Consider the following 17,804-nt stretch of genomic DNA (forward strand, 5'->3'; position numbering starts at 1 on the left):
TCACCTTGTGTATCTCACTTCCACTGTATATGTGCAATCTCATGTTCCCTCTCTCCCTCTCTCTCACCTCTTCTTTCTCCGCCTCCCCCCACCCCTTCTGTCTTGGTCTGTCTTGCCTGCAGGTCAGGGGGTGGCTCGTTCCTGTCCTATTTGCAGGAGCAGTCAGGGTCCACCTGGCAGAGCCCCCCAGAGTCGTCCCAGAGCTGGGTCAGCCAGCAGAAGCATTCAGTGGTGTCAGCAGTACAAAGCAGCGACCTCAGCCAATCGCGCATCTCCCAGGAGTCCCTGCTGCAGCCAGTGCGTGACACGGGGCACTCCGAGATCCTGCGGGGGCACTTCCTGGGCACGCAGCCCTTTGAGAAAGGAGTGGGCTTTCAGCAGAAGAGCCAAGAGCTACGGGCATGGGCAGAGGATAGACTGCGATCTGGGCAGGTCAGCATTACAGAGACATTAAAGGGGCACAGAGATCCAAGGAACATGCCATCCACATTGGCATAAGAGTGCCAGGGATGGCATGGTGTCACAGGTGGTGAGTTGGTCAGATGGTAACGGAAATGGTCAGCTCATTTAGAGAAAGAGATGGAGTTGTACGGTCGATGCAGGATACAGCATGGCCTTTGGAGAAACCACTTAAGGAGCATCTATGAAGAATAGTGAACTAACAGGTGAATGAGCATGATGAACCAAATGCCCTTCACCTACACATGATATCTCTCATGTAAAGACGGGGTATTTAGCCTGATATACTTCAAATCAAGACCTCTGCAGTACTCTGATACATCCAGCTCTTTCATTTTTATGTTGATCCTGGTAATTGCCAATTAAACATTAAGTTGCTGACTGATGCAAAATTCTGCATTGGAGAGGATTGAAAGGGTCACAGGTTGAATATCCCATTGTTATGGTACAGTAATACCCAGCACAGCGGTTAATACTGTACAGCCCTCTCCGGCTTATTTTATGCAGTCTAACTGTTGTGAGGGATATAGATGATTGTATGACATTCGTCCAGCAATGACAAAAACAGGTTGTCTCAATTACGAAGAACCCTGGGGGGAAGATTGAAGCACAGCAGTTGCTGTAGTAAGGAGGTGAGCGAACATGCAGGCTGCAGCATGTGGTATTGAGTTTTGCAATTGGAAACAGGGGTGTTCTTGCCGTGCTCTGGAGTGCAAAGTGAATGGGCACCTGCTGCATTACACACTGCTTTCCTAAGAGGGCCAAGGCAGATTAATATAGAACTAACTTTCCAGTCCTCTGGAGAAAGTGTATAGACACCCCTGATCTGATTGAGAAGTTAAGTAAGGAACAGGAGCTCAGAGTCAGCAAAAGGCCAAGCTAAGACAACAGCACAGGATCTCCCCTGTTTTTGTTGGGTCACAAATCCCTGGAATTCTGCTCTTTCCCAGCTAATTGCAAAGGCAGAGGGTTTGGAAAGGAAACAGAGGGGTAGTTAAAACACCACACTCGCTCACACATTCACACGACCGAAGAAGGACACAGACTCGGATAGCTTTTCCAAATATAGCCTGTGCCACTGTCACAGTCACCCTATACTTGGCACTGTGGGTCTCTCTGGGTTGTTGCAGCTACTGTACCAGGAGCAGAGCAGTAGTCAGCCCACATAGAGTATATGGGCCTTATTCTTTGTTGAAGGGCAGGTCAGACTCTCTCTCAGTAATTTCCTCGGGGGTTTCCAAATGGTTGTATCCTTTCACCCTTATGGTAGAGATGCTCAAAACTCAAATGATTTAAACAGCCCTCACTTTCTGCATCCTCACAAAAGCATTGAGGAGCAAAATTACTATTTTCAATATAACTATATTAAATATAGAGATGATTTGGCCTTGCAAAAAGATATTGAAGCACCTGAACTAAAACATTGTGAAACAGTTAAGTAAAACAAAGAAACAAAGACATAAGACATGTTCCTCTTCTGTAGGAAGGAGTGGAGTAATACCATTCTTAAAGAAGTATTTTTAACAGTACACTGCTATAATGTCAGTATAATCTGAAAGTAAAAATTAAACAGATCGAATTTCTCATTTTTCAATGTATCAGATACTGAAATGCTAAACTATTTTTCTTTTCTTATTACTGTTTTATTCATTGGCGCAACGTAGAAAGCTTTGCAAATTCCACCTTGACAGCAATAAGACGTGACAATGGGGTTAAATAATCGTAATTCTCTTAAAGGTGCCAGTAACCTGAGCTTGTTTTCCTCCTCTCTGATACTGCGGTGTCCTGGACTTGCAGGAGATGAGAGCGCTGGGGAGATCAGTTTTCCTGTGGTCAGCACATTGCTGGGCAGGGAAGGAGAATGCTCCAGGCAGAGAGGACCAGGGCTAAAAGAACTTTGTTTGTTCTCCTGGAGCCTAAGATAAGAACACACACCTGACAGAATGACAATGTAGTACTGTGGGGCCTGTGATTTATTATTAAATGTGCTCTGCGTGTGGACAGCTACATGCCAGGTCAATAATTTTACCCTCTCAGATGTCATTAGCACTGAAGGAAGGATATATATTTGGATTGCCTTGTGCCTAACAGAAGGTCAGAGTTGCTAATGTAGGCTGCAGCTCCAGCAGTGATTTTGTTCTCTGCCAGTTGTGCACAACTGTAGACTCCTACTGTTTATGCCCATGACTCCATTTTTCAGCACATGATTGGAACAGCTGAGCTCAGCTGGTCAAGTGTTGACGCTCCCTGCATGCTGTAGCCTGTTATTGTGTTGGTCGTTGAGATATTGGGTTGCGCTGAAGTCTGTGGTTTTTTATGTTGGGTTTAAGGCTCTGTTAAAGCAGAAGGAACGGAACAGTCGCATAGATGGCGCCACCTTTGATTGTGGTTTTTTCAAATTGTGCAGATAGACCATGTACAGATGGCCCAAACATGTCATCATCTCCTGGGCGGAGCTGTAGCATTCTCAAGATGCGTTTGCAGACACCTGCTGGTTCCCCAGGACTTTGGTGAAAGAGTCTTACTGATAGATTTGGTTCCAGAGCTGTAGAAATGAGGTGACAAGGCGCCAGGGCGATACTCAGTTCCACATCCGAAAGGGCACTGTGTTGGGTGCGCTGTGGTCATGCCAGTCAGTGCAGTAATTGAGTTGACGGGGACTGGGAGCAGCTGGAGAGATTGCCCACGCCTGAGCCCCTCTGACAGGGGCTGGAGCTGCAGCTGTGTTCCCGCTGTGGGCAGAAATGTTTGCAGGAGGTATTTAAAGCTGACGGATCACATGCACATACGCAGGGGCAGGAGGGTTGTTTTTGGAAGCGAGCTTAGCCAAGGGAGAAGTGGCTGAAGCACCGAGCTCGGACTCTACAAGCCACATTTGGGAGCATGGGCCAGCTAGAGTTACCACACTGCTGAGCGCGACAGCAGACCCCCGACCCAGACCCAGGAGCAGACAGACAGAGAGGAAGGCGTGAGGGGCTGCCGGGTGTCCTGGGTGGCTGGGGAGCATGTGGACTCTGCTGACGGAGCTGCTGTTCAGCCTGGTGCTGCTGGCCTTCTTTGTGATCAGCTGTCAGAACGTGCTGCACATTGTGACGGGCTCTCTGCGCTCTGTGCTCAAGTACGTCCACCAGCAACTGGACCAGGAGCTCGGCGAGAGCGAGGGCGTGCAGGACGACGAGGAGAGCGTTACCACGCGCGTGGTCCGCCGCAGGGTCATCGTCAAGGTAACCAGGCGTAGCTGCTACGGCAGAGACGGGGCTGAGCTGAACTATCCTCATCTCTGGGACTGATTTAGACAGCAGGGTACGGTTTATACAAATACCACATTCTTGCAGTATGAGCTACAGCAGCAGTGACTGATGCAGGCCTATGTTGGTGAAATCATTGTGATCAGTTTGGAGGACAGTCGGGATTTCTGAGGACATGACACTCCTGAATCAGTCATTATGTGTGGCCCAGTCCCATGTTCTGCAAGTAGAAACTCCTGTAGGCTACAGATCTGGCTGACATAGGCACCCTGCACATTCAGGATCTTCAGGATTCAGTATTGGGATGTGATGTTAAGGAGGGGGATGATTTTGGGAACTGAAAGAGGACATAACAATAGTTCACTTAAACACTTCCCTTCAGCTTTATAAAATACCACCCTGACTACAGCTTCCTGTCATGCTGAAACCCAGCTTCTGTCATTGCTGAAAACAGTCTTTTAATCCTTTCCTTTCTACTAGACTTTTGTTAAGCAGTTCAGGACAGGCATCACAGGCACTGGGTCATAACACACTTCTTCCTTTTACACTACTTGGTCATTATGTCTTAATAAGGCTTTTTCCAGGTAGATCAGTCAATGCCTATTCTTGCAAACATTAATGGTGTGATATGAAAAAAGAAAAGCAAGAGAACTCTAAACATTGCAGCATTGGTACGTGAGTTTACAGCTTTAGATGTTTGTGTTTTATTGGGCTGTGGAGTTTCCTGGCATTAACCCTCAGAAGGACAATGCCATAATGGAACAAGGTGAGACCTCAGGTGTCTCCCTCTGGGTGTTGTCCCAGATGAGGCACCTATTCAACAACAGGAGAGCTCAGAATCTGTAAAGAGCAAAGAATGATGCCGCAGTTGTGAAACATGTTGTGGTCTGTGAATTGTTATTACTGTACATAGATGATAAACCCAACCACCTGGCTGTGTATACCAGCATATTGTCCGATGTGAGAGAGGTGGAACCTTCAGTCAGATATTTGTGCTCCGATGCCTGAGTAATTTGATTCCAGTGGATTGAAATGCTACTGTGTGTGGAGAACAGGGAAGTGGTCTAACGAAGACAGTGTGTAGAGAAAGGACCTGCATGCGGACATCTCATTCTGTCAAGAGAGAGCAGGTGGGGCATTAGAGTACATGGGAAAATCTTGGACCCTTTGGGAATCAGCTTTTGTGCGTGTGGGTTTGGTTTTTGTTTTGCTTGTGGAACTCTCTGCCAGACCATGGTTAACGACATAACTGAGCTTTCGGAAGACACGCAGAGGAGCGATTGAGCCAGGACGTCTGGGAAGGTGGCTGGCAGGGAGTGCTCTGTGGAAAGAGGGCATGCTAATTCACAGACAGACAGGAGGATGTCCTATTTATACATCAGTGCTGGAAGTACAGAGATCAGCTGTGCTGGATTAGGACTCCGTTCTCACAGCAAAGCCCTGATAAACCACCCCTGCCTGCTTGCAAATTTTCTGTAAAACTGTCCACACTCTCAATTGTCTTAATCACATGAGGGCCAAATCAGGCTTTTCTAATAGCAGCCAGGATAGTAGCGCAGCTCCTGATGGGTATTTTTGCTGTCTTGTTTTTCTTTCTCACCAATTGCTGTTGACTCCAAATTACTGAGGGTGAGCTCCAGGGTCCTGTTGAGAGTGTCCGATGTCACTCACGTTATGCATTACAGCCTTCTCTTCTCCAGTAAGAAATTTCACTCTCAGTAATTTCAACAGTAATAGAAGAGTGATTGGGTTTATTGACTCGGGATGACTTCATTGATTAGTTGCTATTCTGAAGGCAGGCAAGGAAAGGATGCTCCGCTCTGGGCGGAATGCTGTCCTCTGCTTGGCACTGGAATCTTCCATACTTCCATACTCACAGTTCTTAATTCCTGTAATTCCTATATTGGTATGCCTCTCTGCTGATCTGTAGATCAAGGAAATATTTTTTTTCATGTGATAGCTTCCTTTCACTGCCAGAGATACTCAGTACTAGTCCTTCCTACCCCAAGTATAAGTCAACTGGTGTGCATCACCTATGATCTGGAAATGTGTTTTTTACTGTTTTGAGATTTGCTGTTGTGTCGCTTGTGGGGTTCAGTACTATTTCCACAGACTCAAGCATTAACTTGGTTAAACACTCACAAAAGTTCTGTGTTGTATTACGTTCTTCTTTATTTTGTGTGAGATTGTGTGACAAATTCTTAGTAGCTTTATTATAATCATTAACACTGTTTTATCATCTGCAAACTCTTGTTAGCTGTGTGTATATATATACTACAACACATATATGTGTTCTTTCCTCATTCTTACATTTTGACCAAGGTTTAGCCTAATAATTGCCAATCACAACTTTTCTTTGTGAACGGCAATAAAAAACACTAACTCTTGGTCAAACAGACGTGAGTACTAAGATTTGCAAAAACAGCAGATTGAAGTGTTAAACACAGCTGTGTTGGGTATAGTGCAGATTTACTAATGGACTGTTTAGGGAAATATTGCACAGTCTGAGGATGTAGTAGTTTGAGATCAAGAGGAACAAGTCAGTTTAATTTGCATTGTCAGACTCATTTTCCTGTTTCAGAAGTGTGTGCGAAGAGTTTGTTGTCGATGTGGGTCTGAGTGCTGGGGTCTCCCTCAGTGTGGTGTGTGCAGTTTGTGCTGGTTGGTGGGATGGTTCTCAAGAGGTTAATATTGTGACATTTCACTTGATAAAGGTTGCTATTATATTGGTTACTAGTCCTGCAGTGCCACATGTTTGAGACTGTCATTGTGACTCTGCCTATATGCAGTGTGTGAGCTTGTCACTGTGCAGGGCGATTGTGGGATTGTGCGAGGTTCAGACTGCTCCTGTACAGTGTGTGAGCTTGTGACTGTCTCCTGTGCTTCAGGGCGATGAGGTAGAGGACATTCCAGGAGAGCAGGTGAGCGAGGAGCAGTTCACCGATGAGCATGGCAACATCATCACCAAGAAGGTGAGTAACACGATGTCACTCTAACTCATGGGCACAGAGTGTAAAACACTGAAATAATAATCATATACCTAAAGTACACAAGCCTTACTTTGAATATAAGACTTTCTTACATTACAGAAGTCTTGTTGGCAGTCTGTATGCTAAGTCTTTAAAAACAGGCAATATAAAAGCAATATAAAAAATATTTACGATAAGTCATTATAATACATATAAAATGTATTATAATTAGTCATTTATAGGAAGTTGTATGTTCTCCAAGGCTACCTAGTGCACAAACTGCTAGTGTGACTTCTGTAATATAAGTGTTTTTAATTTTCAATATTTACTATGTGCTCAGAAGGAGGGCGTTTTTCATTATTTTCACATGTGGATAGTGCCTGGTTTTTGGTTTTGTGTGTGTCCTGAAGCTGAATTCATGCTCGTTTGAGGACCCAGTGCAGGCTGCCGTTAACACTCGGGGTCATGGGTATTGCTCTCCTGGTCCGTGCTGGATCCAGGGCCCTAACGTCCTGTCCCGCGTTGACTCCCCAGATAGTGCGGAAGGTGGTGCGCCGGATGAAGGACTCGGGGGAGGGCGAGGCGCAGGAGGTGAGCGTGGAGGGGTCCCTGCAGGAGCCCGAGGAGCTGGAGGCTGAGGCTGAGCAGTTCATGAACTATGCCATCCTGGGGCGAGAGAGCAGCAACAAGGTAGGGATGAGGCCCTGTGCCAGGCTCCAGTGTGCTGTACAGCCCTGGAACAGGCTGTTTGCACTGAACTGTACTACACCATACTGTAGTGTCCTGCTGATGGACTGTACTACATCATACTGTAGTGTCCTGCTGATGGACTGTACTACACCATACTGTAGTGTCCTGCTGATGGACTGTACTACACCATACTGTAGTGTCCTGCTGATGGACTGTTCTACACCATACTGTAGTATCCTGCTGATGGACTGTACTACATCATACTGTAGTGTCCTGCTGATGGACTGTTCTACATCATACTGTAGTGTCCTGCTGATGGACTGTACTACACCATACTGTAGTGTCCTGCTGATGGACTGTTCTACACCATACTGTAGTGTCCTGCTGATGGACTGTTCTACACCATACTGTAGTATCCTGCTGATGGACTGTACTACATCATACTGTAGTGTCCTGCTGATGGACTGTTCTACACCATAATCTAGTGTCCTGCTGATGGACTGTTCTACACCATACTCTAGTGTCCTGCTGATGGACTGTACTACCTCATACTGTAGTGTCCTGCTGATGGACTGTTCTACACCATACTCTAGTGTCCTGCTGATGGACTGTACTACCTCATACTGTAGTGTCCTGCTGATGGACTGTTCTACACCATACTCTAGTGTCCTGCTGATGGACTGTACTACCTCATACTGTAGTGTCCTGCTGATGGACTGTACCACATCATACTGTAGAGTCCTGTACTGCACTACACTTGACTGTGCTGTAGGTTACTGTGAGGTACAGTACTACATTTTAAACTGTTCTATACTTCAGTGGAGTGTAGAGAGTCCTTTTTCCTGCGCTGTAATGGACTGGACTGTAGTAGACTGGACTCTAATTGATCTTACCAGCCTGGACAAAACTGTAGGGCCCTGCAGCGAACTGTGTTGTACAGTCTTGTCCTGTTCTTGTATTGTGCAGCAGTTGGGCTTAAGTGTTCTGTATTTTACAGCATTGCCTTGAATCTCTGACCTGTGCCTGTCGCTCCTGTGATTACACAGCGCTCCACCTCCAATTCATGTCTAACCCCTTGCGGCTTTTCAGGAGTGTCACGTGGCAAGAATTGCCAGGGACCGCTGTCTGCGCTTTTTGTCTCTTGTTGGATTTCTGATTTTCCATTTTTCCCTGTTTCTCCATTCTTCTGTTTGTCTCCTTCTTCTCCTGTCTGTCTCTGCTGCTGCCCATTCATCTCCCTCTCCCACCCCCCCCCCCCACCACCTCCATCCGTGCCTGTAGTCAGAGATTATGGATGTGAAGAAGGGTGCTCAGATTGTGAAGCGTGCCAGTCTGAGGAGGGTAAAGCAGTGAGATGCCCTGACTTACAGACCAGGTACCTACCACTCTGCATCCTCTCCGTACCATTCCTCCAGTTGGAGTGTACTTTGAAAGAGATTTCCAGTCTAAAAGCTGCAATTAAGGGGCGTGAGGTCTTATAGATCACATCAGCCATTCCATTACTGCACACTCGATACCTGTAATTATCCTGACCAGAAGCAATAGACCATTCTGTACCTGAATGTGAGAGTGAATAAAAAGACCTACTGTGCCCAAATCATTTTGCTATAAAGTAAAGCAGTTCAGCACGACTTCTTTCCCCCAGTATAAGACAAATTAAATAATTGTCAGCACTGGTTTTTGTTGCCTTCGGCAATACGAAAACCCAAGCAAGAGCAGGCAAGCAGAGTAGACAATACCCCAAGACCACAAACAGGGGCAAGAGTTTGGGAGCAAGAGGTGAGATAAGAACAGAAGAAGGTGTTAAAAAACAAGAGGAGGCCCTCTGGCCCATCTAGGTAATTTATCTCATCCAGCTGTTTCGTGAGAGATGCCAGATACCATCATAATGGCGGGGTAGCTTGTTCCATAATCCCACAACCCTCCGTCAAAGCAGTTCTTCCTGTTCTCTGCTTACAATGCACATTCGTGTACAGCAGCGGGTGGGGGAATGAAGGGTGAAGCACACTATACTCCCCCTGTCAGCTGTCTGAAGGAGGACCATCACAAGTGAAATCGAGTCAAAGGAAGAACAGGAATGGGTTATTAGCTTGAGGATAGTATGCACCAGTGGGAGTGAGCTGGAGCTGTGTCAGGCTGCGCTTGGTTGGGGACAAGAGATGGGGCTCAGATGAAGGGGACTGGGCTCCGGTGGTGACCAGTTCCAGCCCGCTCCTCCAAGGGAGTCACCACTGGCTCCACTGATCCCTTGGTAGCAATTCCTACATTACGGATCCCACTAGAGCAGCAGGGAGGAGCAGTGGGGGCAGGGCTCTGGACTTGTTGCTGGAAGGTTGTGGGGTCAAATCTCAGGTGAGACACTACTGTTACAAGGTATTGCACCCAACTTGCTTCAGTGAAATCCCCAGATGTATAAATGGGTGCAGATATACATTATGTTGCTTTGGATAAAAAACAAATAAATTAGTAATTCATTAGAAGTCTTCTATCCGGCTCACAAAGGAAGTGAGATAACTACTTGTATAACGGAGAGTCTGGTGAACTATCTGGTTCTCTTGCATAGAGAAGACCAAATATGTGTTAACAGGAATGAGTCAGAGAGCCCCTTTTCGGTTAGGGAGCTCATGAAATTACTACATTCCAGCAAGTATTCCGTGTGCAAGCCCGACATTACTAATGCTCTGTGACGAAGCAATACATACTGTAAAGTCCATCATGTATATAACGAGAACTTGCAAGATTTATTGCAAACGATTTGGGTTATAGTGATAAATCAGTAATGACAAATAAGTGTTGTGATAGAAATGAAATCACAAGACAGTTTGGATAAAGAATTAATCTTTGCTGAGTTATCTTAGCTGGAATGGGGGATCAGAGAGCAACAGACATACTATGATGTCTACTCATTAATACAATAATGTAGCTCTCTTCCTTTGCAACCAAATAGCAGCACTGCATTCTTACTCTAGCCAGCACAGAACATCACACCTACTTTTTCTTGAATTCTTTTTGTGTTGCAAGCTTTCTGTTCATTTTTATGGGGACCTAATCTACTGCAATTGAGTCTAATTTCAAATGAGCTTGCACTGTATTTTTTGCTTCGTGTGGTCGTAGACTTTTTTTGTTCTCAAATCTGGTGAATTACACATACTGTGTGTTATGCAAGATTTTTACATTTATCATGACTTTCTAAAAGAACGTATAAAATCTAAACGCAGGTGTCATCAAGTTAGCAATCATGACCGAAGGCTCCTGGGCAGTGGAACAGTAAACTGCTTCTCCGGCTGTATTTTTGTATTCTTCCCATTGCTGACACCAAACAAAATAAATCTCTTATTTATTGGGTTTTAATTTACATGTCATACAGTAATATTTTATTGCACTGGATAGCAATCCTTTATGGCACATGACCATGAATACCTTTATACCTTTATGGTATGGCACATTGAAAAAAATCTAATTGGGTTTCTGCATTGAAAAGGAAAACATGGCCAGCCCCATTGGAATAATTAAAGCTTCTCCTTTGAGCACTGTGTATGGCATGTGACTTGACAAACACTCCAGGCACACTGGGAGATCTTTGCTCCCTCCTCCTATACTGATGACTGGGAATGGCGGACTGTATAGGTTCTGGAAAGGAAACCCGATCTGGACAGGGCCTCTCGGACTCATTCCTGCATAACACAAGATCTACTAATCCAGTGGTCTTCTGGTTTCTATATATATTCCTCTACTGAACTGGCTCTCTTCTTACTCTCGAATGCTTTCTTCTACTTGAGAACCTAGTTTGGAATTTTGATTCCTAGCAGCTGCCCAGTCGGTAACAACCCCTGAGCAGGGTGCTCCAGCCCTGGGCCCACAGAGCCCCAGTTTATCAATTAATTACTTGCTTAATTCATAAATGGCTTCATCTACTCTTCCTAATATTTAAATAACAGGTGACATGAGGTGATGTATAAGAATAAGCACATTGGGTCTCTCTGTGACCGGGGTTGGACACCCCTGCAATAGGGTATATGGGTCTGTATGTGCGTGTGTATTATCTTAATGAAATCACCTTGCTGCACAGTCTAGACCCACTGCACAGAAGAAACAAAAACTGGAAATTCAGGCAAAGTGATTCTCTTCTCTCTTCTCTCTTTTAGGATCTCACATCTACACCCAGACCATCACACACAGAGTCATGACATGGGACATGAAGAACAACACCACAGAAATGGAGAAATCAAGATAACAGTGACACAAACTGAAACTAACATGATGAACAGCAGCAACAGCAAAAGATGATGGAGGAGAAAAACATACAATGGGATTCTAACTGTAGTTTTGTTACGTTTTTTTTAAACTAGGCTAGAGGCATGATTTCTTAAAAAAAAAATCAAAAAACAAAAGAGAGCTTCCTGTAATCTGTATCAGCATGACTGACTGCCAAAGCATGATCTGTTACTACCCTAATGACCGAGGGTGAGGGGACTGGGAAGGAGGGGTTGTGGGGGTGTGCAGGAGATTTGGGGGAGGAGTAATGGAGTTAGGGCCCTTTGAAACGAGGAGGGGGAGACTTTCAGACGATTGCATAATAAAGCAATCAGACGCCCCTATAGCAGGGCACTCCGAGTCTCGGCCCAGCAGTGCCCACACTGTTGCTTGCGTGTACTTTGTCCCCCTGTTTCAGCTTACTGTGTTTCCCAGCCAGCGCTCTTAAGAGAAAAGACCATTCTTGTACAAAATATATGCACTATATTATATGTGAATATGTGTGTGTGTGTGTAACATTCTGCTCTGATGCTGCTGGCTTGGTATTATATTTTTTTTCAGTTGTTGTTTTGTGTTTTATCTTTTTCCTCTGTTCTGGTATGAGAATTTGTGTCGGGCTTGTGTTACTGTTTTGTGTTACCTCCTCCTTTACCGTCGGACACTATTGGGTTATTGAAGTGCTCACCGGTCGGGGTACGGAGCCCTTTACGCTGGTCGCCACATGCTTTCTGAGGAACCGGGCCGTATGTTTCCAATATCTTCCCAGCTCGCAGTCGGGAGCTGCTCTGCTGAGCCAGGAGGACAGCTGTCTCTCTGTGCATGCCAGCCGACACCCCCTCACCCCAGACACAGGTCGGCGGGACCTGACAACAGTTCCCAGAGACCCAGTCGACTGGAGGCTTGAACTGTTGGCCCGAATTCGGTGCACAACTCCCCCTTCTAGGCTCTGGACGGCAGGGTGATGCTGGTGCTTCATTCCCCTTAGCAACCACCTGCAAAGGCCAGCTAATTAATGTCTCACTTAGGGGTAGCGGTAGTTCTTAGAGAAGGTCTAAATGAATGGCTGGCTTCACTCCTCATCCTCTGGCTGGATGGGGGCAAGCTCGAAGGAATGTGGCCGCGGATCCGACTGGGAGCAGTTGTGGTTCTCGGTCGTTACCTGAAGAGCAGGGAGGAAGAGCGTCATTCGACCTTCACAGCAGCGAGCCGGACTGGGCCGCCTCCAGCTATCCCTGCTTTAATAGCTGTATCAGAGAGACAGTAGGGGAGTGTCAGCAGGAACCACCGGTGCAGCGGGTGAGGGAAAGGTCTGCTGGGAAGGAGGGCCTAGGCTATCGCCATGGCAACACTCAGCCTGACATCCTCCACAGCGAAGCTCAAGGGCCAGGTGTCAGTCCCTGGCTGTCGTGGTTCCCAGAGCTCCAGTCGTGAAGACAGGTGCAAAATGGTCTAAAAAAAAATACTCTACAAGTACTCTACACAAGTGGGAAGGTTTGAGCCAGCGCTTGTGTAGGGAGTTCTTCTGCAATGAGAGGGCACAACAGGGGCCATCAGTTCATTTCTTTATGCAAACAGCACCTTCCACCCCAAGGAGCCGAATCTAATTCAAGGCAGTCAACTCTAGGGGGCGGACTTGGAAAAGAAAAGGTGGGAGGTGCGGGGGGGGCGGGGGGTGCCTTAGGGAGGCGACTCTCAGCGTAGACTCAGGAGTCAGCTGGTAACAGCGAAAGAAAGCAACCAAGCACTGTGATCACTGACTATACTGACCCCTTTACTGTGAATACTCAAGAGGCTGTACCCCCCTCCCTGGGCACACTACAAGAGCCTTGAACCCCCCATCTGTATTTTGTGAGGGAAGGAGGGGGGGCAGGGGATAAAGAGGGACGTGCAAATCTAGCCACCCTCTCTCCCCACGTTCTCTCTTTGGGGTGTCGCACATGTGAGAAGTCAGCCCGGCTCTTTCTGCCACAGCAATAATCTTGGGGGGGGGGTGGAGGAGGGGCGAACCCCAGCACTGCACACATACTTGAGCTTCCATTACCGACGCAGAGTCAGGGCTTCGGTGGAGAAAGACACTGTTCTGATTTTTTTTAATTCCTTTAAGGGGAGCTGAGCCCGCTTGCACAGGCCTGCCTCCTCCTGGGGCCCAGCGCTCCTCTGGTGTACTCCTGAGCAGCGCCGCAGACCCCGGCCTCTCCCGCAGCTGCGTGACATCGTCCCTGCGGGAAGCTGGCAGAGGCCAGTTAGTGATGCAAGGGAGCCAACCAGAAGAACAGAGGTGTGGAAATGACTAGAAATGGACGCTTTGCTTCTTTCTTTTCCTGTTACAGCAAAGTTAAGCTTGCAATACTGTGCTATTAGCAATTCGCATTGTTAGGAGCGTGCAATATCTAAGTATGTCCAATTTCAAAAGTGTGGAGATTTCAAAAAAATATTTTCTTACGGAAACTCTCTCGGAACTAGTTCAGGTAGAAGTATTTTGGTTCCTGTTGTGTTCGGGGACAAGTGGTCTGATCTGCTCTTTTCAAGCCCTCACATCCTTTACAGTGGTGTCTTACACTTCACAAGCATTGCAATCAGATCTTTTACAAGAGCACTTCCCAATACGCAGTCCACACAGGAGGTGGCTGATTTTTAAGGTGGGGGGGGTCTAAGGCACTCTATTTCATTATCTTATACATCTCTTTGAATACTCTTCCCAAAAGCATCCTTTTTTTTTGCAAATCCAAAGCAACAGATTCATCATCTCTGATTAATTCCATAGCTAGGCAAGATGCCGATACAGCAATTTGCAAAAGAATGTGAAAGGTGCACCATGCTAAGAAAGTTTTTTTTTTATATCCTAAAAATATTTTGCTGTATGCAAGAATGTAGATTGTAATGGCTGAGTGGCAAATGTTTGTGTTGTTTGAGGAGGTGCTTGTGCACAGAGGAGGGACTGTTGTACCAACACACAGTCTTTTTACACCACTGGGCAGTGTGGCACAGCAGATTGAGAAGGGCATGGACAGATGCCACCTCACTGCCATTATCATGAAGTAAAATTGAGAAAGTTGGGTCCAGATGTCTTCTAGATAACCGAATACCAGGGATGCATTGCCCAAGCATGGATGTGTTGACCATTTTTTATTTTCCTTCCACGTATAATATTAGAGCCACAAGCCCAGCTCCTTTTCAACTGGAAAAGTGTTCTAGGAAGCAAGATTGCACTTCCCTGCTCTGAATACGTTTCCCTAACTCTCCACTTGTTTGCTGACACCAAATATATCGAAACGAAGAAGTCATAAACCTCTCCAGTTTCAGGGAAAATCTATTTCAAATTGCCTGACAAAAAATGTGTTCGGCTCCAGTAGATACTTGAAGACTATAACTGAGCATCCTTGAGGGTTGGAGTTTGAGAGCCTTGGGCTACAGTCTGGCCTTCAGCCAATCGCTGACCAGTACCTGGGCTGTAACTGGTCACTTGAAGGCAGTGGGGCATGCTGGGGCGGTTGCCTGGCTTTCTGGTTACCAGTTCTCTCAGCAGGTACTCCATGATGCTGACAACTTCCACCTCGTGTCCATTACTCTTGTGCTGGGCAAGCAAAATGTGGATATTTGAGTTCTGCTCTTAAACTGCAGCTATAAGGACAAACTGTTATGTGCTGAAACTGCTTTTCAACACTACAACTAAATTAAAGGAGTGAGAGGGGTTTTGCTTTTACGGTATTGCGTGAGATAGCACAATCTCTTGTTCCTGTTGTTAAGCTGAGCATTTTCGTTATTGCGAAACATCACAGCCCTGAAGCAATGTGTCAGTTTTTGAAAGACGCAAGAAAGGGGTAGAGGGCTCCCGGGATTTTTTTTGTTAATAGAAAGTTCCATCAAAAATAAAAAGTACATGCAAAAATATTAACTGTTGCAAAAACTAGAGAACAATATACTCCTGTAGAATGGTTTAAAGGTATATTAACGCAATAGCATATTACTCTATACTAAGGAATGCATCTGCGCACATGCACAGAAAAAAGTTTTTAATATATATATAAATATATAAAATATATTTAATTAGAATGCCTATGCACTATTACTTGCTATCCAGGACTAGAGTTATGTTATGGCTGTACCTAGCAACTTAGCTATTAAGAGTCTAGGGTCATGAGGAATGCCTGAAACCTATGGAATAGAGGCTTTGTAGGTATTTTAACTTGTTTTAATTTCTTTTTTTATTGTTATGGAAAAAAAATGAGCCTTTTAATCAGATTCAATCTGAAATGAAGATATGTATAGATACTTTTCCCTGTACACCAGCTAAAATCATTTACAAAAATGAATAAAGAAAGAAACTAACTGTGGTGATTTTTTTTTCTCTATGTATTTCTTAGTGTTGTGGGTCCTGTGTAAGTTTTAGAAAAAAATCCTATATTTGGCTGATAGGCCACTCACTCTTTTGCTGTACAATGACATACATAGTTCATTTAGAACCTTTTTAAAAAATAATAAGTTTCAGTTTCTGTATTGTAAAGCACTGGTGAAGCTGTTTAACAGATTAAGCCTCAATATTCTTGCTGTAAAGGAAAAGGCTTTTGTTAAAAAAAGTTATAGTGATACAGTCCAGAAATATATGATAACCCATGAACGTACATTGGACCTGCCCTATCAGTCTACCGAGAAAAAAGTGATTGAAATGGGTTAATAAAAAACGACTTAACTTTTAACCGGAAAAACAGTAACATCGACTGTGTCCTGTGCTATAGGATCTCAAGTACACTCTTCTTGGAATAAAAGGCTCCTTTTAGAATGATGAAGATTGAGTCAGGAAAGTAAAGGGAGTCTGATCGTACAAAACAAAATACATCACAACAGGGTGGTACATCCACCCCTAAAAATATAAAAGCAGCAATACAGCCTAGACACTAAACCTCCAAAACCCCACAATGTTTTCACTCCAGAGCTCAAGATTTCAAAGTCTTTACAATCTTTACAGGAAAACATCCACTAGGCTGAGCCTCAGCACCCTGTGATACCGATGCCAATCACCCAAACTTAACACTCCTCTACTTCCGAAAAGCATCTGAGGTCATATATTAACCACTTCAGAAACCCAGACTCTCACCAATGAGTGAGCTATTACACACGAGTTACTGCCCACAAAGGAGTGAAGCCTCTGTATATGAGCGGGGCTCAGCTGCACTGCGAGATGAATGAACAACATGCCGCATTCACTCCCCATACTTGTAGCGATGCAAGAAATCACAGCGCAGTTCCATCAAGGTCTGAAATGAGTTCTAATTTGTCATGATAAAGGCCATTTTCCAGAGAATACCAAAGAAAACACACACAAGGTGCCCCCCCCCCATGGTGCTCTGAATCCAAGCAGTTTTATAGTTTTATAGGCCCGGTACAGCTCTGATCACACTGTTATTACCGTGACCACTACATGTGCGTTAGAACTATACAAGATACTTCCGCACACAGCACAATATCCATTTCTGAGAACATTATTATAATGATTGTAGCGTTTCAGTTATTAATGAAACGTCACATACAACAGGTTTCTGTTTAAAATGTACTTGTTTCAGGTCAGATTTCCACCTACTCCAATTAGGCAACTTTCCCTTCTTCAGATAACACCTACCTCACATACCAGGTACCTTAAACCCAACTCCGCCCTCACCTGAAGCTCTGCTGCCTCTTCCTAAAAAAAATGGTGGGTAATTTATTTTTCTCAAGTCTCACAGAAGATGCAAACTGTGTGGAAAAACATACACGCGAGGCCAAGAGTGAAAAAGATTTGCACACCCTAAAAAGCTGCTTTGATGTTACTAAACCAGCCCACTGGCAGCTGTGGAAAATGGCTTCTGTTAACAACAGCATGAGGGAGACCTTTCTTTTGAAGGTCAGCATTAGATTCTTGTTGAAGTTTCCACAACGTCTACACCACTCAGAGAGCTTATTGAGAAATGCATTTCAAGTCTAGAGAAGACAAGAGGAAACCCCACAGCAGGCCTGTTATACACAGAGTTTTCTCACACACCACGGAGTCTCACAGTTTTATTCAATTACCTCATCTGTATTGGTAATCACATGTAGGACTGGTGTTATTTGTCGCTTGTGTTGGTAACATGATCATTGTATGTTAGGAGATGCAAGGAGTCAAACACCTTGTTAGGGTATATAGTTACATGTCGGACCATTCATCCAT

General features: G+C 45.1%; 1 protein-coding gene across 16 annotated transcripts in view; it reads left to right on the forward strand.

Annotated features, from left to right (window-relative positions):
* Positions 1 to 15,949, forward strand: part of ank1a (ankyrin 1, erythrocytic a) — a 148,072-nt gene extending 132,123 nt beyond the window's left edge. For 12 of the 16 annotated variants that reach the window (XM_088624284.1, XM_088624270.1, XM_088624279.1 and 9 more), the window contains 5 exons: positions 123 to 432; positions 6,596 to 6,679; positions 7,211 to 7,366; positions 8,648 to 8,741; positions 11,512 to 15,949. In XM_088624284.1, coding sequence (XP_088480410.1) covers positions 123 to 432; positions 6,596 to 6,679; positions 7,211 to 7,366; positions 8,648 to 8,719 — 622 coding nt within the window. In that variant the 3' untranslated portion in view covers positions 8,720 to 8,741; positions 11,512 to 15,949. Of the gene's footprint in view, positions 1 to 122; positions 433 to 2,053; positions 3,684 to 6,595; positions 6,680 to 7,210; positions 7,367 to 8,647; positions 8,742 to 11,511 lie in introns of those variants that run through there. The other 4 variants (XM_088624286.1, XM_088624275.1, XM_088624273.1 and 1 more) reach the window with 4 other exon arrangements.
* The last annotated feature ends 1,855 nt before the right edge of the window (positions 15,950 to 17,804 follow it).

This window comes from Lepisosteus platostomus, chromosome 3, assembly GCF_059453375.1.
Source record: "Lepisosteus platostomus isolate fLepPlt1 chromosome 3, fLepPlt1.hap1, whole genome shotgun sequence".
NCBI lineage: Eukaryota > Metazoa > Chordata > Actinopteri > Semionotiformes > Lepisosteidae > Lepisosteus > Lepisosteus platostomus.